The sequence below is a fragment of the Dendroctonus ponderosae genome, unplaced genomic scaffold (genome assembly GCF_020466585.1).
Source record: "Dendroctonus ponderosae isolate FM_Combo_2020 unplaced genomic scaffold, Dpon_F_20191213v2 Dpon_F_20191213_2, whole genome shotgun sequence".
NCBI lineage: Eukaryota > Metazoa > Arthropoda > Insecta > Coleoptera > Curculionidae > Dendroctonus > Dendroctonus ponderosae.
Genome location: NW_026018165.1, coordinates 15,943,459 through 15,971,110, shown reverse-complemented (window position 1 = coordinate 15,971,110; position 27,652 = coordinate 15,943,459). Strand labels below are relative to the sequence as shown.

The window sequence follows — 27,652 nt, the reverse complement described above, 5'->3', positions numbered from 1 at the left end:
AACTAGAGCTCTGTAGCTCAAGCGGTTCTCTAAATACGAGCCAACGAATATAAGTTCTTTTGAATGAGTATTCAGAACAACTTTTGTTGCATGCGCGTGCATTAATCTTAAATTTTCGCATTTTGCGTGACTCGACACATTTCTAAAATGACGTTTGATATAAAACAACTTTGCAATTTAACGCTCTAACACTCAATGAAAACTAGAACTTTGTAGATCAACGGTTTTTTAACTACGAGCCAACGAACAAGAGCGATTCTAAAAACTCGCATTAATTCTGACTTTTCGCATTTTGTTCGAACATGCATTTTATTCGCATGCAATAACTAGAACTATTTGTGAAACTATCTTTGGCCTAAAAATATACGCAATTTACCGCTCTCAATAAAATCAAATCGTTTCTAAACAATCACATTCATATTGAATTTTCAATTTTTGCGTGAAAACTAGAAACATTTCTAAACTAGTGTTTGTTATAGAAATGCGGGCAATTTAACGCTCTACCTCGCAATCAAACCTGGAACTTTCTAGCTCAACTTGTTCCCTAAATCCATAATAATAAATAATCCAGTTAAATTTTCGATTACTTTATTTTAGCTGCCTAAACTTTACCAAATGCCCCTTCATTGTAATAATCGCGCATCAGATGGCGTAATTAAACTCGCATTTCTGCACTCCCAATTTCAAAGGTCACTTATTCTTTCATGTTTCGGATGGAAAGCGAAGCTGTTTTCGAAAATTACCCCTGAAACTCTGGGAAAACTATGGAAAAGGCGGACCACCGGAGAAGGCGAGAAAATTGGGAGGTTGTTATTTTCTCATCAGGGAGGCATCAAGAGATATTTTTGATAAGGACGCCGTTGGGTTTATTGCCTTAGTTGTATTCTTACAGTCTTCCCATGGGGGCGTTTGGAACCGTTAGGATGCGTTAATTAAGGCCAGGAAATTCGCAATTTGCGGGATATTAATTACTCGGTGCACGCTGATTCATTGCTCGGGCACTGTTTGGTCAAATATCGTTGTTTCATTAACGTTGGACAGCTGAATTTGTTGACATTTTGGCCCCGATTAATTCGAATTTATCTCACCCCGCCTATGCGTTCCCATCAGAAATCTTATACGAGTAAACGAGGCGCCAAGATCGTTTGTTACCGCCCCAAACGAGGTTAACTTGGTGGCTATTCCAGGGGGATTCCTTTAAAAAATGGATCTTCAGCTTTAACGGTCACCGCTTTTCGTGAGGATGAACTTATGGATGGGGCTTGGAAATCGTTTCTAGTTCACGCCAACTGTTTCTGGCATTCTCCATATAATGAGCAAAATCGATCATGTTACAAAGCAGCCCTAAAAGGGTAAAATGTGGCAAAGCAAATAAAAAAATGTGTTCTCTTGCTTGCAGGAGAGGTGAAGAAGATGGTGGACGATGGCTGGCTGAAGAACGCTTTCAACCAATATGCCAGCGATATGATCAGTGTCCATCGAAGCCTGCCTGATGCTCGGGATGAATGGTGAGTTTGTACTGGGCTTTGTATAATAAATGAATCCAAGCTGATGAGCCCAATCAGGACACTGCACGAGGCAAGGCGCATTTTAATTAATTTTTAAAATATTTTATTGCCTGCCGCTTCATTGGAAAGGTCATCCTGTGCTCTTTAACAAAATGTCAACTGCGACCATGTGCATTAGTAACGTAATCCGCAATACAATTATGAAGGTCTTTGTATGTGAGACGCGATCATTTTTTCTAAATTGAGCTGAGGACTATCGAAGTAGTTCGAGGTTCTTTCCCAATTGAACAACCATTCTTCTTTGTGCCCCCATTGTAGTTCGGCTCGTTTTCAAACACCAGCTTAACGGTGTGATCCTCACAGGTCTCATTTTCGCTTTAACTCGCTCATAAATTACCTAAGAATTTAATATAGCCGAAGAGAGTGCCATTGCGGAGGTACGAGAAGTATTTGAACGTCTTTTTATCCGGACCCTTCCGGCCAATTAATCCTGGAGCGAACGCGTGGCCGGCATTTTTTGGGGATCGCAGGTTAAGTGGAATAGAAAGGGGTTAACGGGACTGACGGGATTAGGTCCCGAATTAGTCGGCAATTCGGGATTTATTTAGTGGAGGGCTTCAGTTATTCTATGCCATTTTGATCGCGAATTAGCCGACCGGAATGGAGTCGGTTAAAAAAACGGTAATCGTTTGCTCAACCGCGAATAATAGGCCACACTTATTATGGCCTAAGCGTTCCACTTTGGAGTTTTTTTGGGGGGTTTCTGATTTATTAACTACAGGAGGTTGAAAACTGTAGGTTTCCTTGGGCGTTGTCTGTAGGAATTGGGTCTAACGTTCTGAAGATGGTTGCCGTGCCTGCTAGTAAAACGTTAGAACCGAAAACCTGCAGTTTGCCTTACAAGGGCGGCGAAAATCTGAGAAATTGGTTATAGAAAATGTATAGAGCTGAGTGGAGGTCAGATAGCGAATCACTCATTTTACTGGTTTCATTTATAGTTTTCTAATCTATGGCAGCAATAAATTTTGGTATTTTCTCCATGATTTGATTTTGTTTGTTTGTCGTATTTCACGCGTTCATCACTTGCGGTCATCGGAAATTTCACGCAAAGGAAAAGCGAGTTTTTAGCAAAACATACGCGTATATACGTGCGGTACACATGCACAGCAAAGTGCATGTGTATTTTACAAAAAAACTTAATTTAAGTTTGAATGAATGTCGAAAATTGTGAGTTGGCAAGAGAACAGAAATAATTTTTTGTGCAAAAACTATGAATACTACAAGATTTTACAGAGAGGACCAAAATGTCAAAAGAGGATTAATGCACCAACTCAAACAAATCCCGTTGATTCCAGCTAATAAAGAAAAAGTTCTGGAAGTTTTTGTACCAAATCACTCACGAATCCCTTACTTGCCCAAAGCTTATGAACTCGAGTTTTCTTCCATATTTCCAAGAACAATTTTTGGAGCCAAGAAATGTCGCATTGCTCATGTGCATACCGGATACTCTGTTTTATCCTGAAATCAAGACAATTAATCCTATCGATCTGCCTAAAAATGCATAAAATGCTCCATTAAAAAAGGCGTTTAGGACTTTTTTTTATTTCACATTTATAAAACTTAAGAAATTATAAACACATTTTGCATTTACCACTTTTACGAGAAAGCCTGTAGGTACTTAAATTGAGGTAAAAAACTTTACTTTCAAATTATTTTAATCAACCCTGATGTGTTCCACCCTGTAAATGAGTTATCATCGGCTTGCCTATCTGTTTAACGGCGCTTTTAAGCGTCTATTTGCATAGCCGAATGTATGCACGTTATTTCATGGCTGAATTTTGATCAAACACCTAATAATCGTTGCTACGACTTGATGTAAATGTTTCACGCAAACACAGCTTGTGGTGTTGATCTTGGAATGCAGGCACCCGTAAACTTAACTTTCCTCACATTTTCATAATATACCGGCAAAATATTCCAGTTTGAGAACGGTATTCTATATAGACAAATTTCCCTAATAAAATCCGCTTTAATTGGAATTCTTTAGGCGAGTTGGGTTGCCTTAATCCATCACGCAATATCCCAATCATATGGAGCAAGTGGAGACGACCGTGGAATCGATCGAACTGGTGGAATTTCCATATCGATTTCCATTTTAACCAGCAGCACAATGCATTATTCTGATTACAAGTTTAGTTAATATATTAGTGCAGTGGGCAATGCAGGCGAGCATGGAACACAAATTGCCCGGTGCAGATCGCGTTAATAGTAGGAGGAAACTCAAAATCCAGTTAATTAGTTCAACTTGTTCCATTTCAATGGTATTACAATCCTCGAACTTGCTGACCGATCAACGGTCACGTCTTGGGGCTTTTCCGTCACTTTTTCACGTGCAATTGTAGCCGCAAACCCATGTTTTCCAACACAAAATGTTCCAGTTTTTCCAATTAGCCGCCATTCCTGCTGTTGCCCATATGGTTTGCTAATATTCAAAACTATGTGGCAAATTGGGGCTAAACTATTTCGCCTTTAACCCTGAAAAGTGCTTGTAATTTGGCGAGAAACAGGCTTAGTTTCAAATATTTTTCCGCCAAACTGCAAGTCCCGTAGATAGTTTATCGTTTCGTCTCCGTGGCTCGGGGAAAATTAACATTTCAGTCAAAACTTACTTAGTAATATTTTTGGCTTCCAATTATACCGAATGTTTAAGTCTGCAAAAGGCAAGAATTGTCGCTTAAAATCGAGACGGCTCAACGAGTGCAAACTTGTGGGTTCTTTGGATGTGAAAGAATGTTTTTTAATGCGCTCTATGCGTAAAATCTTATATCGTTTGGGTCATTTTGAGCGATTTGAGTTTCTTCCTTCTCCTTCCTGAGTCCTTTGAGTAGGTGTTTCGCACGTGCGGTGCGAACATTTATTTGCGGCCGAAGAAATCGAAAGACTCCAAGTATCGTCAATTTTCAACTCATTTCATTTGCGCGCATTCGGTGGACGACATTTCGCCCGCAACTGTGAAAACTGCCTCTAATTTAGCGGGAAACAGGATTAGTTTCTCGTTTTTTTGCCGCCAGACTGTAAATCCCCCACATAATTCATTTCGTCTCCGTGAATCTGATAAAATTAATATTTCAGTCAAGGCTTAGTTTCATTAGTACAGACTGTTTTCGGCGCTTTTATGCGAAGCGATGGCAGCCTTACCAGGGGCGAATTATTTTTTGCCAAAATCTCCTCAATCTGTTTGCCGTACAAAACAGAAGTCAATGACGAAATTTGCCTTTCTGAAGCCCACTTTTAAAGTGTTTTTTAAGTCTAAAGGCGCCAGCTCTGGACGCCCATCTGGTTTTGTGCAGCAATATCAATGAATTTAATAGACATCCTAAATGGTTCGTGTAAACTCAGCAACTGCCAATGTTTTATAGCGCCCTGCTTAAGCCGCCAAAATGCTTCTGGGGAAAATAATTGATTAGGAAATCTGGTGAATGATTGCGTAATTTTGCGGGTGAATTTCGCATAGCTGGCGAACCGATATTTCCCAACTTTCCCCTGTAAGTGGAATTCGCATAGCTCCATCTAATTAGCATAGCTGAGGGATTTTCCGGCGCTATCGTCGGCTTTAAAGATCCGTCAAGCTGTCACACGCATTGGCGCACTCAACGGGGCTGCGATACCTGGGGGTCCTCTAAACGCGTCTCCAGTGAAAAATATTTTCTTATTAGTTTGATGGAATCATTCAAACTTTGCGGGAACTTTGATGATGGAAATGGAAAAGTTCCGAACCATGAAGCGTTAAGTTATTTGGCTGAGATTTGCCTCTTTTAATGGCACGCCGGATCTGCGAATGATAAACGGATTTTGTTGGGTGGAGAATTTCGCTGGCGTCGGGAACTGAAAAAGTCCATTGGAATGGCATTGTGCAAGTGAGCATTTTATTGCAAAATGAACCGCCTTTCAATTATGCCTTCATCGGTTTGCGTTTCCTTGTAAAAGTATTGCCTACACTCGCTTTCCTGTTCTCATTCATTTTTATATCCCGAATAATATGCGCATATCGGATGGATCTTTTCCGATCTATTAGGTATGCATGGGTCGGATCAGATGCGGCGTTTGCCTTTCAGAACTTCCCTTTTATTTACTCTAAGGCACAAAACGGTCAAATTTGGCGGAAGAATCAGGGAGATTTCTGCCATTTCGTTCGGTAATACAGGGTGTCTGCATAAAATCCTGTCGCAGTTTCCTGGGGTGCAAAACAAATCCCAATTTTCTGAGTTAAAAGTGGGCGATTTTCGTAATGCAAGGCGTCAAAGTTCAGATGAACAAATCGAAAAAATACGTAGTTGTTTGTTGTATCGGCGGGTTTCCCGGGGCGAGAAATTAGAATCAGTTACCATTTTCTCATCAAAAATTATCAAGTGAATGCCTGTAGACACTTCTATCAAGAGACCGTTTTTAAACAAACACACATCTGCTCATAAATCATGGTTATACTGGGCGATAAAATAATATGCCATTTTCCAGACACCCTGTATTTCGCCATCCAACACTTCATGGGGAAATTTGATTAGTTTTATCGATTCTCGTGTGTACTCATTAGATCAGAATTAGCAACTTGTATCGAAATCATGAATCGCCAGCCAAATGCACATTGAATCCATCCTGCAGATGAAATTCGCCGGCAAGCCAGCGCATCCGGAAAACAAATATTTAACTCGCTCTACCTGCAAATTGATGTATCGGCTGCTAAAATAGTGGAGCATTTGAACTAAATTTAAAGGGTGTTAGAAAATTAGTGTTAAGTGCGGTTTTCAATGTTTTTTTCTTACCTTTCCAACTCTCTTCCGTTGATTAATAAAATAAACAAAAGCGATTCTTCAACCGCTCCATAGGCATGGAAGTAAAAGCATTTTTGCATGAAAAAATCAAAGTTGCATCAAAATACTGCAGCGCCTCCAATCTAAATATATTCTCCGAACGACTAATCTGTTTAAGCTTTCGTTATCACTTTAATAACATGCTGGGGATAATAAAAGTGTTTGCTTCGTTTTGTTCAAATTACGGCAAAACGTTGTCGTTGACTTTGATACAGTTAATACTTAATTACATTGTGTTTTAATGCGACTTTTCATTATTTATCTCAACAGGCAACATCTTCCCTGTAAAGTCCTGATGATTTATGTTTGGCCAATATAAATAAGGCAATAAACGATAATGAATCGGAGCCCGTTTCTATAAACTTTTGTTAATCCAATCGTGTGTTGGAAGCTGCAGGTTTCCGAAAAAGAAAAAAATAAACGCCCTTGAAACAGTTGCATAAGGCAAAAGATAAAAAGCAATCACCGCGACAACCTTGTTTGGATCCGGACGTAAATAGATTCTGTTAAAAGTTTTCCACCAAACTTGGTTTATTCCATTCGGGTTGAGCAGCAAAAGGAAAATTGGGGAAAATGTAGGTTTCTGAGCATCCGTATCTGTCACGTTACGTTTGGATCGTGCATATTTAATGGTGCGAAAGATATTCTTCGATGTGTTTGCCAATAGTAAGGCTTTGATGCGATCGTAATAGAATTGTTAGTTCAGATATAGAAAATAGGCGGATTAGCTTTAGGATTGTTCGGAAAATGCTATTAAGGGATGGGAGTAGTGGTTTTTGCTAAAAGTTGATTTGCTCAGATCTAAACAGTCACAAAAAAGGTTTTACGTATACGATCTTACTTGTCCCCTTTATGTTCTGCTATCTAAATATTCTTGTTTATTAAAAGGTCCCGACTAAAATTATTGTCAGTTGGCAAAAGCAGTAATATTTTTTGCGCAAAAACTATGAATGTGAATGAAAATGTCCCAAGAGCATCAGTGCAGCCGCTCAAAACAAATCAGTTGATTACAGCTACCGAATAAAAAATTCTGGGAGTTTTTGTACCAAGACTCAAGACGTCCTCACTTGCCCCAAGAGGATGAACTCGAATCTTAGATAAGAACAAATTTACAGCGAGTTTCATTAGAATCCATCGTACTGTTCTGCGATTGTTCAAAAAATATATATTTTTCAAACTTTGACCATCAATAGCAAAGGAGCAGAGATTTTTTCTTAGTAAAAGTTAGGTCCAATCGTCCTCTTTTGATCCAAAGAACCTCGCAATACCTTTTTGGTCATGCGCTTACGGGACACTCTGTATAGGTATTACTTTTGCCTTAAAAGTTCCCCTACAGAACACAACATGTGGCTTGTGAAGTAGAGGGCCCGAGCCCAAAAAAACGCTGTTTACCTCTGGATTCAACTTGTTCTCCAATTTGGCACAAGTTTCCTCCTACCGAGTATTTTGTCAAATATTGCAAACACCAAAAGAATCAAATACTGTTGAGTTGTAGACGATGAGGAAAGCGTCATCCTGAATGTTCGAAGCTCACTGCAGCGTTGAGCATAAAAAGGAGAAAATTTCGCAAATGAAAGCGCGGGACGATCCTGGATGGTGGAAAAGCCAAACCGCAAACCATACATCAAACCGGTGCGATCAGAGAAATTTCCAGTAAATATGGAATTAAGCGAATGTAACGTGAACCGTAACCCTAATCCAGTATGCAAAATAGATCGTCTTATCCTTCGTACGGTTTAACTGCGTTTATATGAAGGCGGAAGTTCCAGGCGATGCAGGAAATGTATACACAAAACAAATAACCTCCAGAGCTCGCTTTTAGGATCAGGATCGGTTGGTGTATTTCAATCCCGCGGCGCTCGTTTCAGATTGCCTATTGTCTCCTTAGAGTTTATGAATTAGATTAGAGCAACCGCCAGTTTTGGATTTAGCGCTCAGCTGATATATCAGCTACTATAAGCTCGGGGCATTGCACACATTGCTTTTTACAGCGCAGTTTCAATAATCCAGAAGTTTTTCGTTCTCAACGGCGATTTCAGTCTGCTGGGGTACATTTAGTCGGTGCACCTCGACTCTGGTGACTGCCACCCGCCGCCGCTGCTCTTAAAGCAACTTTCTCGAAAATCATTAATTGGTCTCGAAGATGTGCAGTTTCTAAGCATTTCTCGCTTCCCGGAAATGCAGGTAGATAAATGAGTGGCAAGATGAAACGTGCACATCCAGAGGCATTTGCGGAGCCCACGAGTCATATTTCCTCGATGCTACACGCGTTTAATTGGGTTCAGTATTGGAAACGGCGCAAATTTAATCTGCTGCGCTTCTGAAAGTCCTTAATGGAGTTAAGAGAACGATAATTGAGGCCAACGGCCACCGGCCAACGTCCGCTAACATTACAAACAGCCATCAGCTAGGGCTAAACTTTCCACCTAAGTACATCGGGGAACGTCAAGTCGAGTGAGGAAAGCCGATAATTATTTTCAGATCGAAAACTCCCTATTTCTTTGCATCAGAGTGTTAACCACGTGCATCAGACGATCAAAATGCGCTAATTAGGCCTGGGTGACACTGTGTTGAGTTGCGCTATTGAGTTGCTGCCGCTCTCTGAGTTAACGAGGTATGACTCATCGGTTGATGAATGTCCGAGTCCGAGTAAGCGAGTGTTCCAATAAAATTTATCTTATAATTTTTCACAGAAAATGCCTGAAGATTGTCAGTAATTTAAGTCAAACTAAAAAATAATGCGATTTTTGCGTCGAAAGAATTGCTTAATATAAATTTTGTTAAAACTGGAGTGAGCTGAAAATTTAAACGAACTTTAAAAATCTTCAGAGCGATGATAATTTTTTTGTAAACTTTTGCTCTCTGGTCGTTTTTTTTCAAGATGATCCTAATTACTTTCGGCAAAAACTGAATAAAATTATTTGGTTTTTGTGCCAAATTCGTAGCTAAAACGGGGTTTCTAAAGTTCCCTGCAAACCGATGAATGATGCGAATTTTCTAGCAAAATTAGTTTTGAAATCAACAGAAAATAATCGTTTTTTGGGTTTTAAATTAAAAACTTTTATTATTGTGATCGGTTTTCGAGAAAACCTTAATGATTTTCGGAAGAAAAACGGGAAGAATTTATTTTCGATTTTGTCCCGAATTTGACGCTGAAAAAAGTCTTTGCAAAATTTTATCAGCGATAAATTAATCTTGAAATTTTTCACGTAAAATACCTGCAGGTCGTTAGTATTTTTAAGTGAAACTCGTCAAAAAGAGAGCGTTTTTGAGCAGAAAGTAAAGCAAAAAAACACTTCACTGAGTTACTCAGGCCTAGCGCCAATAAATTTAAATCTGTGAACCTACAACAGCCTTTCCATAATAAAGTTGTCCTCCGTAAAAGACCTTCAAATCGTCAGTATTTTTATGTGAAACTCTACAAAAAGAGAGCGTTTTTGAGCAGAAAGTGAAGCAAAGAAACACTTCACTGAGTTACTCAGGCCTAGCGCCAATAAATTTAAATCTGTGAACCTACAACAGCCTTTCCATAATAAAGTTGTCCTCCGTAAAAGACCTCCAGATCGTCAGTATTTTTAAGTGAAACTCTACAAAAATAGAGCGTTTTTAAGCAGAAAGTAAAGCAAAAAACACTTCACTGAGTTACTCAGGCCTAGCGCCAATAAATTTAAATCTGTGAACCTACAACAGCCTTTCCATAATAAAGTTGTCCTCCGTAAAAGACCTCCAKATCGTCAGTWTTTTTAAGTGAAACTCTACAAAAAGAGAGCGTTTTTGAGCAGAAAGTRAAGCAAAAAAACACTTCACTGAGTTACTCAGGCCTAGCGCCAATAAATTTAAATCTGTGAACCTACAACAGCCTTTCCATAATAAAGTTGTCGGTTTTCAGTCGAGTCAAAGTTTAAATAAAGTACAATGTAAACGTGGTAAATTTGATTTGCATGTCAGCACTTGTTTTGAGGCCATCAGCCATGTGGCGTTTTTATTTTGCGAAACAGCAACTCGCACCGACACTCTCGGTAAATAGAATTTCACCTCCCCTGAGACAATGCGGCGTTCCAAACTTGCATAACTTTCGTCTAAGTTTCGCTTTTTACAAAATAGACGAATTCACTTTATATCAGCAACTTTATACCAAAGGGCTCGGGATGCAAAAGTGTATTCATTAGTTCAAACCAGACGCGACTTGTCTTGACTCACTTAGAGTGAGTTTTCAGGTCGGATTTGTGTTGGGGAGCGCTCCTAGCAATCGACGACTTTTTAATAAAAAAAGGAATTTTCTGTTGTAAGGGAGTTTTTAAGCGGTTTTTGACCGAATTGCCAAGCAAACAATTGATGTGATGATGTATCTTCCGTTCGCACTACGCCTTGACTTCATCCATCATTTTGCCACTTTTTCAGCTGCACTTTAGGGCCCACTTTTATTTATCGCCAGGAAAAAAGCAACGCGATTAATTAATAACATTTTCGATGACTGATTGATGTAATAACGAAAAAGCTATTTTTGTTTTCAGAGCCATTATTACATTATCCCTATTCATTTATTTGTGCGGGACCATCGATAAGTTTTTTTGCCGTTTGCCGGTTGTATGCCGTAATCGTATGACCTCTGTTACATAAATAGCTTTCAAGACTAAATTTGTACACAGTAAGAGCTATTTAACTCACGTTTAAGCTTCAATGTCTTGAGACGTGGTTAATTGGGATGCAGAATTGATTGATTCCAGCTAAGAGTGATGCAGAAAAATAAGGCAAATGGGGCGAAAGAGATCTACACTTCCATCAATAGGGTTATCATTATATCAAAATTCCTACAAACTGAACATTAATCTATGGTAATATATTCATATAAGAAAAATCAAATTGCTATTTTGTTAAATATTTAATTAACAAATTCACCTTAAATTCAAATTATTCATGAATCTCTTAAACGCAATTCTATTGGTTGTGACGTCTCTGGTCATATAAATGGTGGATTGTTTACGTTCTGGGCATAGTGTTTAGTTGTGTGGTTTTGTTTAATTAATTATTTTGTGGATTTAAATAACTTGTACTTTGTGTTAAACTAAAAAATCACTTCAGAAGGATTTCTTAAAGCGTCAACAACCAATTTACCATGTGTGCATATCTTTATGGTTACCGGATTTTTAAAAAACGACGAACGCTTTAATCCAGCCGAATTTAAGGGTGTCAAAGCAGCAGCGTAAGTAAAAATCGGTAAATTCATTATTAGTTACTCTTTCCTTAATATTCTAATATGTCTGTATTGGCTTAAATTAGGTAAATAATATGTAGAATTTCACTTATTCAACTTAACCTAACCTATACACATGGCTGCTTTAAAAGTAAAATGAACTCTTAAATTTGTATTTTGGGCATAACGAGAACAATATGGTGATAACGGATTTGTGGAATTAAAACGCGAAGGTTCTTTGTGCCCTATACAAGGTAGAATTTGCCCAGAACACAAAGTACGATCGAAGGCATATTCTATCTGCCTCATCATTAACTTTTTGTTCGTACTATCATTAAAATGATCCTCGCAACAAAAAATCATTGATTTTAATTTAGGAACATCACGTCTAGCTGCTTTGAACCGAAAAACTTTACATGCATAGGGAACGGTTAGAAAGAGTTTGTTTGGAGCACTTATTGAGGTATTCTTGTATCCTGGCAAAAAACAACACGTATTTTGTGATCCATACATGTCACTATTTTCCATTATGCAAGATAATAATAATAATCAATAAAATAAAGACAATCACAATAACTTAAATAATAAAACAAAGCTGCCAAAACAGCAAAATAAACACGAGACACTTTGCTGATATGACCTGCTACGTCACAATCGGGATAGGCAGCCGACGATACGGATTTTGGATACGTTTTTGGCGGAAAATATCTGATTTGAATTTAAATTCGCTTTAAAATTATTATCGAGACTTTTTTGCAAAAATCATTTGTTCATAAAAACCAGTTTGCCATAACTACTTTCTATATATGAACATTAAAAAAAAAGTGAAAACACCCTATTGCTTCAAAGCTTTTTGTTGAGTGTTTCGTCTCAAAAAATGTTGTCTGTTATTGTTTCAAAAAAGGAAGAATTTTTTCACGTCTTTTGAGTTTCTCGAAAAAAAAGTGAATGCAAATCTGATAAATTCTTTGGTGTCTACTTTAGATTGAACAAATTTAGAAATGAACACATTGTCTCAATTAAGTAAAATCGAAGGCACTTTCTTTAACTTTACGTTTTTTAACACCTATGAAATTGAATGATTTCTCTAACTAAGGCTGTAGGTAGTGTTGCTTCCGGTGTTTGAAACATTTAAAAAGTGAATAAAGGCGATTATTTTGCCCTCAATCAACCTGCGGGAGGCCAAGTTTGATGAGAAAATTTGCAAAATTGCAAGTGAAATTTGCAGTGAAAAAATGTAGCGACTTTTAGTTCCTGTGTCGAAATCACCAAGAATATTTCCTGCTTCATTCGTAACTTTAACTGGTTGTTATTCTGATTTCATCTGTTTCCACATAAACGCCGACTTTCAGTGTGGATTTAAAAACATACTCGATTAAAGAAAATAAATTTCTCTTTCTTTTTCTTTTATAAAGAGATTTTTCGCGTCAATTTGCAATACAGTGTGTTGTTAAAATAACATGGGTTGAAACTCGCTGGGATCCTTAATGGTTTTTTTTATTTCACCCTCCTGAATAATCTATTAAAGGGAATGTGGTAATTTTTTCGACCACATAGTATCGAATCAATACATTGATGTATCACCCACATGCCTCTGGTGGGGCTTCTTTATGAGATGAGGCCGAATAGAATGAAGTACAAAAAGTAATTAATTCCGCAAGGGGAACACGATACACACTTTTCATTAGGGTGTTTTGTTAAGGAAAAACGAAAAAGATATATTATGGGAGGACAAAAACGCACAAGCCCAACACGTATATGGATCAGTTTTTAAAGCTGCCTCGTCAGTTTCATAATGAAATGGATTGTAAAGTAGCGGATGAAGGATCGGCGCTAAGCCAAATGTCCGCCGCGTACCAGAATGCTGAAATAGGAACAATGTAATGACTGACTGGGAATGTGTTCCAGTGATTGGCAAGTTGACAAATGGTGGCTATTTGAGCCCCCATCTGAAGCGAGTTTTCGTTTTTTCCAAAGTTTTTAACCGCCATCGGGTGGCCGCTAATGGACGTAAACAACAAACAATTTTACATGTATTGTGAACAGATGCGGCCCACTGTTTTACAAACATCGCGTTTTATGGGGGGATTTTTCACGTTTTTTCACGTCACTTGTGCTCTTGTAAATATATTATTAATCATTGCAATTATCAACGCAGATTAGTTGATGACGTTCACACTACATTAATCTTCCTAGTTCCGAATGGCCAATTGAAAGAACAAACCGGTAGTAAAAGGCGAGGACGACGTGATAGCGTCGGGTAAATTGCACACGAAATCTTATCGAGTTAGAATGGAGATCTTCACCTCGGGCGTGATTTAAAATTAAATTGTGTGACAAACTCAATAAACGTCTTAACTCCTTAATAAATGTTTCAAATTTCTCAGCCTACAGGTCTAATGAAAGAACTCAGCAGCGCTGCCTTTCCCGGCTCTGGTATAAATTAGTTACGGTGTTGGGCCGGATTTCGTGTTAAATAGACGTGATGAAACTGAAAGTGACGGCAGGTGGTAAATTATTAGGAAATTATATTAAAAATACACTCACACAAACATTTCCAATTGTACAATTACATAAGAGACAACCCGTACATTATCAGGTGTGCTTAAAGGAAAGGTTTCTTTGGGGTGTAGAGAAACCAATTATTGGAAAGTTAGAGAATTAAGTTTATATTTCGATTAAATATGGGGAATTGAATGAGTGGCAAAACAAACCCGGGTTTTTTCAATTGCCCACGTTTTACCGTTTATTTTGGGCGAAACGTCGACAATTTAGAAAAACCGGCGGCTTTTGTTTTCGCACTGATCGAATTCGCTTTATTAAATCAAAATATATTTCGTACTGTCCAGTTGAACCTCAAACCAATCGACAACAGTTTTTTTCAATCGATACTCTTTTTACACATTCCTCCTCAATGATGGAGTTTGATTTAATAACGGAAATTGGATCGATGTACAAACAAAGCCTTTGTTTTTGTTCTGGGGACGCATCTGGGGGCCTAAATAAACGGCAAAACGTCGACAATAAAAAAAATTGGTTTCTGATTTTACACAGACCCAATTCCCGTTATTAAGCCAAAGTTTCAGTTTTCCGTACTTTGCAGCCATCAATAACTCAAAACTAGTAGGGCCAATTTTGTATCACCCAGTAGGTTACTGCTGGAAAAGTTGTTAAAAGTTACCATCAGATGCAATTTTTTTTTGGTAAATTCAACCGTTTCTGGACGATTCACAGTGTGTTGTAAGCAAAAAACAGGAAATCAGTGGCGTCCCCATTTCCTTTAACGTCCCTTTGCGGGTCGGCGCTATTCCTTAATAATTCCCGTGGGTTTAGTGCCTCAAAATTTCGTTTATTAGCATCCGGTAAGCCGAACCTAAGGCAGTTTACTAATTTCTCGTAAAACGAAACTGGCATAGTGAAGTTCCGTTATTCATGGGCCGTAAAAGTGAGCCTGAGCGAATATTCCTGGTGAAGTTTTTAAATTTTCCTGCTTTACGATAGTTCGTGACAAAATACAACTCGGGGGCTGAAATAAATTTTACGTCATCTTCGTGCATGTAAAACACTATCATTCAATTTGTTGAAGCAGTTTCTTCGGCTTTTTATGGCCGCATTGCAGGATCTATAGAGCGAATTTTCCATGTCAACGCTTTAATAAATGATAGATTTCAATTTATTTATGCGCGCTAACAGCGATATGGATTTGCTAAACTCGCCTTGGCCTTAATTGCAAATACGTTTTAACAGGGTTTTTTTGGGCGTAATTTTAGCAGTTTTCAGGCCAACTAAAAGCCATTCGGGCAGGAACTACTGGAGTGAGCCGATGAAAAATGGACCATGCACCGATCTACCAACCCCAGTCTTAACTTGTGCACTTAACCAGTTTAAGTGGAGCAAAAACAGCAGCACGTCCAACAGGTTTTCGTCCATTTACCATGGAAATAAATCTCTATCCTCCAGCTGCACGGCAGTCAACTTTGCGCAAAAAGGGGCGCAACATTAAGGGCTGCGACCCACTCCATAATTTATGGAGGCAGGTAGAGTGGCAGTTGTTTTGTAGCCCTCCTTCATTATAACAACATTAGCGAACGAAATGGAACACAAAAATGGCTAAGAAAGAGTTGCTTTTCCGGCGTGAATTTGCTGCTACTTATGCATTAAGGATTGCGGGATTCTACTCCCTGTTTGGTTCCATATGCGTTTTTAATAACCGCAAACCGGCTGTTTTCGATTTTGAGCAACTTAATTAAGAAGGAGAAAATTCTTTGAGGTTTTTCGAACCTGAAAATTCCCGTTCAAAGATCACATTTAATTAAACTTGAGGAAAAAATTCGGTCGGATAGACCGGTCTTGACGATTACCATGCCGTCAAGAAAACTCGGCCATTAAAAAAATCTTAGTGCCTAAGCTCTAATTAAAAGGCACCGACATCAAAGGAAATTGCCTCCGGGCTGCAACAACATCTTTCAACGCTAAATCTATTAAATTTGTTGATGAATCGATCAAGTTTTCAAAGCTTTCAGTTATCGAAAAATTCCAAACACTCCGAAGCGATTTATGTGGGGTTGTGCAAGTTCTTTGCGCAACAACGACAAGGTTTATTTGGCTTTTTAATTGGACTGACGGGCCCCAACCGGGGGGAAGAGCGCCGCCGTAATTTACAGCTGTCCCAAGTATATTCGTACTTTTACCGGAAACAAGACAAATTTTAGCAAGTTTCCTTCAAACGTTCAAAAACTTTTGATGTCCGGGTTTTGTTTCAGAATGTTCTGATGTTGGCTAATTAATTAGTTCGCACATTTTGAGTAATTGTTTGGCGCGATGATGATTTACTTCACTTGAGTTTTACTAAATTAATTTTAAAACAAGTAGCACCTTGGATGTAATGAGTTCGTACTATCTGGTCTGATTGCGAACGGTTTTATCTTATCTTAACACCAGCTGAGCTCCCAGATTTTTATAGTTAGGATTAGTAAATTTGTCACTGCAAAAATTTGCAATGATTTTTCATACAGGCTGGTTCAAGCCGAAATTGAACTATCTGTAAGGTAGGAAGTCGTTTAGACTTCTGTCGCCTCTTGAAACGCCCTGTTTAAAGGACTTGTTGGGTACATTTTTGTCCTTAGGCTACACCAAATCCTGATCAATTCCGCGTAATTAGAATGTGTTTGCCAATGAATTTTCGCTTGCTAAAACGATTAATTCGATGAACATTTCGGTTGTTTTCACTGCAAGGCAAGCCTTCGCTTTCCTCCTTTAATCCTGATGTACTTTTTTAATTGGATTATCGCTTGCGCGCATTTTTGCTACATCAACCTTTTATTCACTTGTGACTTAATTCAATTAAACTGGAAACCTGAGTATGTCGGTGGGTGGTGCTTTATGGGATTGGAAGCTTCTGGGGCTTTATTTCGTGAAACTGAAGCCTCATTTTTCCTGTTGCGTGTTTGTTCTGGAAAAATACCAGACATCATACCGTTCTAAATGCCTTTGCAATATAATCAACTCAAAGCAGAACGCGATTTTGTGGTTTAGTAAACATGGCCTCATTCCTAACTTCCAAAGTTAAATTAAACAGATTTCGGGAAACATTCTACAAGCACAGTTTGATGATTGATACATGCAGAATCAGTGCAGTTGCAGTCCAAAACTATTCAGTTATTTACAGTCTAGGAAATTATTGAACAGCGCTCAATCCGCCCACCATTCTGGCCATACTCCCCAAAAGTTTTCGTAAAGTTTTCGAGGGAAACAAAAGCGAACTTTAATTTTTTCGGCTTTTAATGGCCCGAATCAACAAAAGTGTACGCTGGGGGTGCAAAAAAGATTCCCCAATTCGATATAAATGCTAAAATATAGAATTTGCGCAAAGTTTCCAAACGGCGGGCTCAAAGGGGATTTGCCACGGCTTTGCCTTCCTATAAAATCGCATTAATTTCGCTGCTTAGATATTTTCTTGTTTTGCTTTCTTATTTTATTATGATTCGCGTCGTCGGTGTGAGTTTGCTGCTTAAACTTTTAATTGAAACGAGAAGTTGTGCGAAAATTATCAAAGATCATGTCAGACTGATTAGCGGCGTGTAATGAGATTGAAATGAGGATTTATTTTGAATGTTTTCTTGGAGAAAAGTATGTTTTGTTTGGAGTTTTTTTCTTTGAAACTCGGTGCTGGATACTAAAAGGGAACTGGATTTGACTGTGAAGAAAGTTAAACCGTGCAATTTTTAATATATAATTTTCGTCAAATATGCACACTTTTGTACGCGAAAAATCGCATAAAATGGTATCACAGTTTTATATTAATTCGCTTTTGCGACATTGACACTCTCACTCATTTAAGTTGTAGTTGCATTTTACCTGTTAAATTTTTAACTCGACTGGTTGAGTTAAGAAGCTTGCTCATCCGAATGAAAAAAGCGAAATTCTACCGAAAACTAACAAAAAATGGCATTTTCTGCCATCCTCTTGTATCAACCAAATGTACGACAACACTTTAAAAAGATCAAGCGTAATTTCTTCAGGGTATAGGGCTTTCCAAAACAGTAAAAAGCATAATGCAAACATGGAATATGCAATGCATCCTTAGGGTTTTGGAGTATTTGGAATGATGCCACGGAATTGCATTGTTTTATGCATTCTCAGCTCGAAAGCGAGGAAAGTAGTATTATTTAAGATAAAAAGGCTGACCTGAAGAAAAATTCCAATGTGGCGGGAATTGGAGGAAACTACAGGAAAATAACTATGGATTTGTAAAGAATTGGAATTATTCAACTGTATTTAGGCGAAGGCACTGTTTGTCCTTCGATGTCCAAATGATTGACTGCAATTTAATTTAAATGCAAATTCCCTGTTTTTCCTTTAATGATGATGATTCCGAACTTCTGCTGCGTTAATCCGCACTTCGAATTGCACCAATTAACGACTAGCAGTTCTGCTGAAACAAGTAATTATCGATAATTCGCTGGGCGATTAAGATTAATATACTTTATAGCAGGATTTGCCGAATCTGGGCCTTATTTCACTGGCAATTTGTTGGCCATATTTCCTGCTCATCCACTGCGAACATACCTAATCAATTTCCTGAGTTATTTCTCGAAACAAACCCAAACGAGCTGTGCGATTTCAATATTTTGAGTAAAATGGGATGAATGTATCAATCATCATGTTTTATTCGGCCCCGTTGAGGGTCTGGTACTTTGCATTCCCTCTGGTCTGGTAGAAATCGAACAAAAAAAAACCGTGAGGGATGCTTGACTTAATTAATAACGGAGTAACGATGCAAATGCAAATAATAACGACAATGGCGTTCAAAAGTGTTCGGTCCTTGTGGTTAATTGGAAATGAGTTTTACAACGTGGTTTGTTTAATGGCATTTTTTCTAGAATTTATTAGTAATTTGCTATTGAAGGTGAAACTACTGTGTAGTTAGCTTTAGTTAACAGTTTTCTAAAATTCTTGGTTAATTGATAAAATTTTAATCATTTTTTCATTGCGTAGCACAGTGGAGAATTTGCGTTCCTACTGTTTGACGCCCTTTTAAAAAGCACAGTGTTTGAGTAGGCGACGCCTTTTTAAATTCCTATGAATTTACGCTAAAAAAATTGATTTTGACCCCACTGGGTTTTTCCTAAAATAACAACAAAATAACAACAAGAGAAAATGGATTTGCAATTTTTAGTCGACGCATCGTTTTCGAGTAAAAAGGCTGCAAACTTCTACGGTTTCCTTAATTGCAAATTCTAAAAATAGCGGAAATTGTGCTGTGAAAAACATTAATTTTAGCGCTTTCTTATCTTTAGATATAAATTAGATTAGTTTATCTATAAATTAAAATTCGTTGAAGTGATCCTTGGTGTTTATTGAGAACGCTCGAATCGTTTGCAAACACTGATTTTAGCCAACCAGAAGGCTCAACTATTCCTTAAAAAGCGTTTCATTTGATTAAACTTACAGTTCAATAAGAGGTCGTTGAAAATATGTAAAAACAGCAAACAAATCAATCAATAAAAAATTAAACTTGATCAATTGAATGATTTTTTCACATTTTACTGCGACAACTTTTCAATATTTTATTTTTGCAACTTAATGCTCTTTCGCTTGTCTGTCTTCGAGAATCCATATTTTTCTATTCTTTTGTGTGTTATTTTTTATCTAATCGCAATTAATGCGCTGATCAATCAACGGTTGTTTCTTGTTCGGAATATGCAATTTTGGAAACAACAATTTGAAACAATATAGAAAGTGTGCGTAAAATAACGTGCCAAAAAGGCTCTACAAAGGCGAATGTATACGTTTCAAACTTTCTACTTTTAGTAAAAAAAGTGACTGAAAAAAAAAGAAAATCTGCACATTTTCACATAAAATTGCAGTTTGCATCGCAGCCTGTTTCAGTGGTACTTTTTTGCTATTTTCAAATTGGGTTCGTTTTTTCAGGTGCAAGGAACCAGGCCGCTATCAGAAAAACTTGCCTAAATCATCGGTCGTAATTTGTTTCCACAACGAAGCCTGGTCAGTTCTGTTAAGAACAGTGCATTCAGTGATCGATCGATCGCCCCCCGAACTGCTGCACGAAGTCGTTTTGGTGGACGATTTTTCCGACATGGACCATCTGAAGAAGCAGCTGGAAGACTATTGGTCGAATGAGCCGAAAGTGAAGATTATTCGAGCTCCCAAAAGGATCGGGCTGATCAGAGCTAGACTACTAGGTAATCGATATTTTTATGCCTTCAATTTTTTTATTTTAATTTTGTTCAGAAGTGTCCTAGAGACAAGGCGAGGCGCACGGCGTTCATTTAAATTCACAGATATTACCAATAATATGTATTCAAACCGTGAAACACACTCCGTACATAATTTCTGTGTGTATGACACGCCGTTTAGAATTTATGAAGTTTCATTATTTACTCGTGCGTGACCGTCGCTGGCTTATATCACAGTAATAATGATTTTACATGTATCTGCTGCACACACACACACACACACGAAGGCATTTTTTAATCCGGGAAAATTACAGCGGCTTTCCGCCTTTCTCTATGTGTTACGGTGAATAATAAAAATAAATCAGCATTTGTATTAGCGGAAATTGAAATATACCGCGCTCGCGTTTAGGGGAACAGAACAAAAAAAATTGTACAGGTGTAAACACTGGGTGATTCATAATGGGTATCATTTCTTTGGGGCCTTTTTAGAAAGCAGTTACTGTCAGACAAACGGCGATTTTTCGAAAAATACTAAATCAAACTATTCCAGAMCAGAGATTGCAAAACAAATAAATTAATGCCTGTATTCCAACGYGTTTTATCCCACTTATTCAGCTCACTTCGGAACAGTTTTCSATGCTTACGAGACCGTTTGGATCGGTTTCGATTTGGAAAATTCGTGTAGCTGTTTGCGCTGTTACTGTAATGCTTGTTGCAGGTTACGAGCATGCWTCAGGCGAGGTTCTCACCTACCTGGACTCGCATTGCGAGTGTACCACTGGCTGGTTGGAACCGCTTCTAGATCGAATCGCCCGCAACTCAACCACCGTGGTTTGTCCGGTGATTGATGTGATCGACGACACCAGCCTGGCCTACATCTACCATGATAGTGCCGGGGTGAATGTGGGCGGGTTCGATTGGAACCTGCAGTTCAACTGGCACGCTGTGCCCCAGCATGAGAAGAAACGGCACTCGAACACTGCGGAACCGGTGTGGAGCCCCACAATGGCCGGCGGTCTTTTCAGCATAAATAGGGTGAGCCCGCCTTGGTTTAGACCAATAAAACCATACTTGCCACGATCTAATGTCGCAATAGAGCATGGGAGTTGGGGGTTTTTAAAGTTTCGGCACACAGATGCTGTAATACAACTGCCAGGGCAGGTGAGCCCATTTGTTTTTCTCCCAGGCGACGATTTTAAATTTATGGATCAACTTTATTAAAAACATGAGTTATGTGCCGCTTTTAAAACGTAGCTATTCCCGGTATGATGCTCGTTTGTTAGCGACAGATTCCCGATTGGCCTTTTATCGTTTCGCCTAAATAAATTAACTTTTCATGTGTAGCTACTGGCTGAAAACCGGGAACAATTTCCGCGAAAAATCCATCATTAATACAGAACATTTAATGAATCTGTGGCTTTACAATTAAACGATTTAAGAAGGAATTCCGGACACTCTATTGACCTATTGATGGGGCCATTAATTTTTCGCATTTTTGCGCCCAACTTTCTAGGGATTCATATATGATCAAACCAGATGGGAAATGATACTATCGGATATATTTTTTTACTGTTGATGTTTTTCACTTTTACATTTTAACACTGTTTTAGTTAGCTTAATTTTTCATTCCTCCGAAACCTAAAAGTGAAAAACATCAGCAGCAAGACCATTTGTTCCCGAACTGGTTAATATTTGTCTGTGACAATAATTTCTACGGTATTTTCAACTTTGTCTGTACAATTACCTGCCTTGGTTGCCATCTGCTGAATGGATTATTTCGTTAAAAAGTCCGACTGAAGATCGGTTGTCTAATAATCAGGACGTCGATGGGATCTCAAGTGTATTGAGACGATCATAATGACCAACGATGTTCTATCTACTTTAGAGTTTTGGCGATTTGCAAATGCGTTTTTCGTTAAATTTTCTTAGCATAAGAGTCTGTACGCGTTTCTCTCCGGTTTTAGGTGCATTTTTTCAATTGTGCAGTGTGTTTTCGAAAAAAACGATAAAAATAAAATTACAGCATTTTCTTGTAAAAGTGATTTCGGCCCTCGTTCTTTCCGTGTTTGTAAGTATTATTTCGCTTTTCACCCACATTGTGATGTAATTTGGTTCTAAATATTTTCGCTCTCAATTTGCTATTATCTAGCAAATGTTTGGACATTATCCAGCGTTAACTGGAGACGGTTTTGGAGCAAAACTTTTCCAAAAATGATTTTTTTGCACAGAATATTGCAATCGTTGGATTAACTTTTAATTTTTGTCTGAAAAATTTGCCAACTTTTGTATTCAAGCATTTCGATATAGCGATTGCGAAAAAAGTGAGACTCAATAAGGAAAGTTTTTTCTTAAGTTTGAGCAGCCGTTAAAGAGCGCAGCCTTTCTCGGATTACTCTTATTTTCAACCGCGCAGAATAAACGCGAAATTTAATTTTCTCGAACTTTCAGGCCCACGACTTGGAAATTGCGATTTTTTCAAGCTTTCTAGTTCAAGCGTTCGGAACAATTAAAAAATAAACCTGATAAAATTCACATTGTATAAAAAAACTTGAAGAAAAAACGACGATAACAGGGAGAAATGGACTGGTTGTCTGCTCGGGTGCCACTTAGAGCAGGTTGGAAAATAATTGATAAACTTTGTTGCTCAAACGACTAACAAAGAATAAGCAGCAAAACCCACAATTGGAACACCTAAATCCATTACTTCGAAACATGCCAGCAGGAAAATATGTGTGTACATTTCTCTAAAATTTTGAAACATGTAGACTATGAATACATATGGGCGGATTATGTAAATCCGCATGTATAATAATAGTAAAACTCCTAACCCTGGTAAGTCGGTAGGAGAATAAACAGTTCGCACTTTATTCTCATTTAGCCAGAGGGAGCATTCACATTTGGAACATTCACTTATGCGCGTCGTATTTACATAACCGTTTAAATATCAAATTACTGAGTCGACTGTACAAAGTTTTTCCTGCGGTGGATAATTTTGCATTGTGTGTGTAGACTGTTTCATATGCAAGATAAAACTACTGCATCAAACATAGCAGGCTCCCCATGCGGCTAAACCCAGCACGGGTTTCTACGTGCAATTTAGCCCTGCCTTTCATTTATCAAAATTTGTTCCTGCACAATAGTTTACTGCGACAGGACTGATAATGCATATGATTCGAATTTATGGATATGAATATGTGTCGGTTTGTTTCTCCAGATTAGTTCGAGGATCGTTAATATATGCAATGTGTTGAGAGGAGGAAGAAACAGTTTAAGAAAAATATAAACTAAACTGACTATACCGTGCACTTTGCTGTTTATCTAGAAGGATCCATTTTCAATTTTTTTGCGATTTTACGGCCAATTTATTGCTGCCCTTGTCGATCGAGTTTCGGACGCCCGGAGAAAAAGTTTTTAATACAATAAGTAGTTAAGTAAATTATGTAAAAGTGTTGGGTTTTAAAGGACTAACATTCGTTCCCACTTTAATAATCCGGATAATGAAATCTTCAGTGCACTGTTTTCCCATTCACGTATACTGCCAAATTAGCGTAAACACGTTGCTGAATACAAATACCCGGGAACCAACCCGCATCTAACTGTGACCTCAGGCTCAGAGGAAGCTACAGCTATTAGCTTTATTAAGATATCCCAGTTTCATTAGATAATGCATATCTCCACTCGACAGGAATGCAGGGAGCGTACAAAACACAATCTCTAGAAATTCTTGCCCATAATGGAAGAGGCGCGGTTTGGCGTGTTTTCATTTTGTTTCTTCTTTTTTGCATAAACAATGAGCTGTCTCGGTTTTTACTGTATCGTGACTAATTTTCAAAGTGGTCGAATAAATGCGGTTTTCCCGAATCAGAGTAATTTTTAATACGCCTAATGGGACAACAAAAGGTGCTTCTTTCGTGGAAAGGCCACCGCTCGCTCCGCCCAATTAATTGATAAAAACAATTTGCTTGTGGATACAGCAGGGGTATTTAAATCACATTATCTGTTTTCCACAGTTTTTTCTCCTTCTCGGATGGTTAACTGTCTTGAAGATGGCGTTTACCGATTATTTTAATCGCATTAGACGAATGCCAATTGACAATATTTTTATGATTTATTCAGAATTTGCCGGTTTGCAAATGAGGTTTGATGGGGACGAAACTTGTACAGTGTTTTATTAGGGTTGTGCAAACGGATTCTTTTGTGATACGTTTGCTAAAGGTCTGGTTGTAAGTTGAAAAATGGGGCGTTAAGTTTCATTCAAAATGCGAAATTTGTGGAGATCAACGTCCAAGAAAAGCGTGTTTCCGCGAGGAAAAATCCTCAGTTTTTCGAATTCTTTGCGTGAGGACGTGATAATTAATCAATAAACTCGATTACCGAAAAGGTTCAATGGTTGTCATCTGAGGCTGTTCGAGCTGTTTGCATTTTGCAGAACTTTGGGTTTATGCGGCAATTGTCCATTAAAGTCACGCCAACCCTCATAACATAAAATCTCGTTTATTAAAGAACCGAGAACGACACTAAACACGTAGCACGTACAATTCATGACAAGAGCCATTCGAACAAAAAACTTTTCGAAATGGGGAAAGTTTCAAATTTATGCGCTACAAAATAGGCTACTTTGTTTAAAGCCAAAGTTGGCTGCATTGATGTCCGAAAGTTAATTCGCAACTAGGGCTTACGGCGCTTTTAGCTGTTGAAATGCGGAAAAAACAATTCCGAAGGGATTACATATCAAAATATGTTGCAAGGGCGATTGAATGGAAATTGTTCGGTGTTTCGTTGCAATTTTGCAAGGAATCCAGAAATAAATGAATCAAGTGTGAAAAAAAGTTATTCTCAAGCACCACCAGGACTGGTTTCGGGTCTATTCGGTCTCATTAGGTGGCTTTACCCTGAAAATATCGACAATAATGCATAATTTTCAGATGTATTTTCCTGACTGCGTGTAATTGTTTTTAGATTTTTTCTTACCCGACTTTCAGTACGAACGTGAAATGAAAATGTTCATATAACGTTTCGGAGCCTTGGCTTGGTTGGCCAAAAAGAATCTAATGTTTCCCAATTATGGGTATGTTTTGAATTTTAAATCTGATGATGGCGCTGTTGTCTCGCCGAAACGTTATATGAACATTTTCATTTCACATTCGTACTGAAACCCAGGGAAGAAAAAAACAGTAATTATTTTCAAACTAAACACAGCTGATGAGAGCTGATCGTGTCGAACCCAATCCTGGGCGTGCCTGAGATTAGCACATTTCGAACTTTGCATCTATTTTTTGCAATAAGTAAGCTTCGATCAGTTTCGCTCCAGTTCTGAATCATTCTGTATGTGTAAAAAAAATGTTTGAAAGTTCTCTCTTTGTTTCAGGAATTTTTCGAAAAACTTGGCACGTACGATGACGGTTTCGACATTTGGGGCGGTGAAAATCTGGAACTTTCGTTCAAAACATGGATGTGCGGTGGCACTTTGGAGATTGTGCCTTGTTCTCATGTGGGCCACATCTTCAGGAAACGATCGCCATACAAGTGGAGGAAAGGCGTGAACGTACTGCGAAGAAACTCGGTTCGATTGGCTGAAGTGTGGCTGGACGATTATGCTAAATATTATTACCAAAGAATCGGTGAGTTGCAAATGAGGTATTTTGCGCTAATGCGAGATGCATGCTGTTGCGTCAATTTTAGGTAACGATAAAGGCGATTTTGGGGACATTAGTGGAAGAGTGTCGCTACGAGAGAACTTGGGCTGCAAAAACTTTCAGTGGTATCTGGATAACATATACCCGGAACTGTTCATACCGGGAGACGCTGTGGCCAATGGCGAGGTAATATTTATCCCATTCATTCGGGAGTCGTTTTTTATAACGCGAAAAAATACGTCCGCACCGAATTCGAATCGAAAATATTTGTCCGGAAAGTTTTCGACAAGCTGCTGTTTTGGGAAACTCCCGTAAAAGTCAACACGTAAAACAGATTAGAAGTTTTCCGGTGCCTGAAACTATCAATTGCCCGAATCAAGTATTCCAACTTCTTTATCTTTTTCCCTGTCGGATCGAGTGTTTTAAGTTGAAACGGTGCAAAAAGATATCTGCGTTGACTACCGGGAAATCCAGTTTCGCACTGATTTTCCTTGCGAAACGGACAGATGCACTCGCCATATTCGAAACGAATATATCAGCAGATGAAATTTACCGAACGAAAATCCAAAGAATATCAGATTTCGTGCGAGGTATACTGGATGTGTTCCAAGTTTTCAGACGTCCTGCGAACCGGAACGTCTTTCTCCAAGTTTTGTACGTGTCAGATAGCGATTGCTTTATTGCTTGTAAGATAGCTACTCTAGTTTTAAAAGAGCGGAAAGAGTCTATTTACGTTAGCGTGTCGAAATGGTTTAGATCTGCTGAAGGGGGCTTTAATCTTTGATGTCCAGCAAATCTTAAACAAGCGGGTTTTACAGCAAAAAAAATAGTTTTGGAATATTTTTCGAGTCAAAGGGAACAAGGGAGGACGATGACGAAGTGAAATACAATAGTAAACACAGCCAGGTCCTCCCAAATAAAAAAGAAAGAAGAAAATAGGGCCAGTGTGTGCAGCAATCGAAAGCACATCAGGCCCGATGCCATTCATCAAACGCACCGTCAATTTCCATTATATTCTACCTGGATTAACAACAAATGTTTCCCTTTAGATCCGCAATCTAGGCTATGGAGGCAAGACATGTTTGGACTCGCCGGCCCGCAAGAGCGACATGCACAAACCACTCGGCCTCTATCCATGCCACAGACAAGGCGGCAATCAGGTAATTGTTTTTTCGCTGTTGTTGACTTTCTGCTCTGTCTTTCCAGATCGCCAATCCCGATTCGGGTTCGTGCTTAGATGGGGTGAGTGCGCCCGACAACCTCAATAATCCGGTGGGCGTGTGGCCCTGCCACCAACAGGGGGGTAACCAGGTAAACGCCAGGTGGTTGCTCTGGTTCTGGGGCTCTTTCCTCTTTTTCTCCTTCTTCGCGTTCAGTTGGCTCCCGGCCGAAAACCGGTCCCCTTTTCCATTGTTTCCAGCCAAAAGATCTCTGCATCCAGCGTCTACCTTTCAGCTCGTTAATCGAGCTACAAACAGTTTGGGTCTTCTTCAATCATCCAGCATTTGTACATATATACGATCCACCGTTTTCATTGTCATCCGCCTTCTGATGCTGATATTGATCGCATCAGTGGTTCTGCAGGTTGTTCTTCCATTAACACCACACTAAGATCCATGAAACAGCAGTGGGTTTGTTCTGAACTATGGATCCCTGTGCAAATCCCATGTTTTATTTTTTTACAAACTTCTTTTTGGGTATTTCGCCTCAAAAATTTTTGTCTTTAAAAAAGACAGAATTTCCTCAC

General features: G+C 38.6%; 1 protein-coding gene across 3 annotated transcripts in view; it reads left to right on the top strand.

The window, feature by feature from the left end:
- LOC109542180 (putative polypeptide N-acetylgalactosaminyltransferase 9) overlaps positions 1 to 27,652 on the top strand; it is a 62,723-nt gene that overhangs the window by 26,928 nt on the left and 8,143 nt on the right. For 2 of the 3 annotated variants that reach the window (XM_019911285.2, XM_048663624.1), the window contains exons 5-10: positions 1,400 to 1,508; positions 20,004 to 20,275; positions 20,988 to 21,304; positions 25,638 to 25,890; positions 25,952 to 26,091; positions 26,955 to 27,065. In XM_019911285.2, the coding sequence (XP_019766844.2) occupies positions 1,400 to 1,508; positions 20,004 to 20,275; positions 20,988 to 21,304; positions 25,638 to 25,890; positions 25,952 to 26,091; positions 26,955 to 27,065 (1,202 nt within the window). Of the gene's footprint in view, positions 1 to 1,399; positions 1,509 to 20,003; positions 20,276 to 20,987; positions 21,305 to 25,637; positions 25,891 to 25,951; positions 26,092 to 26,954; positions 27,066 to 27,111; positions 27,217 to 27,652 lie in introns of all 3 variants that reach the window. The other variant, XM_019911286.2, reaches the window with a different exon arrangement.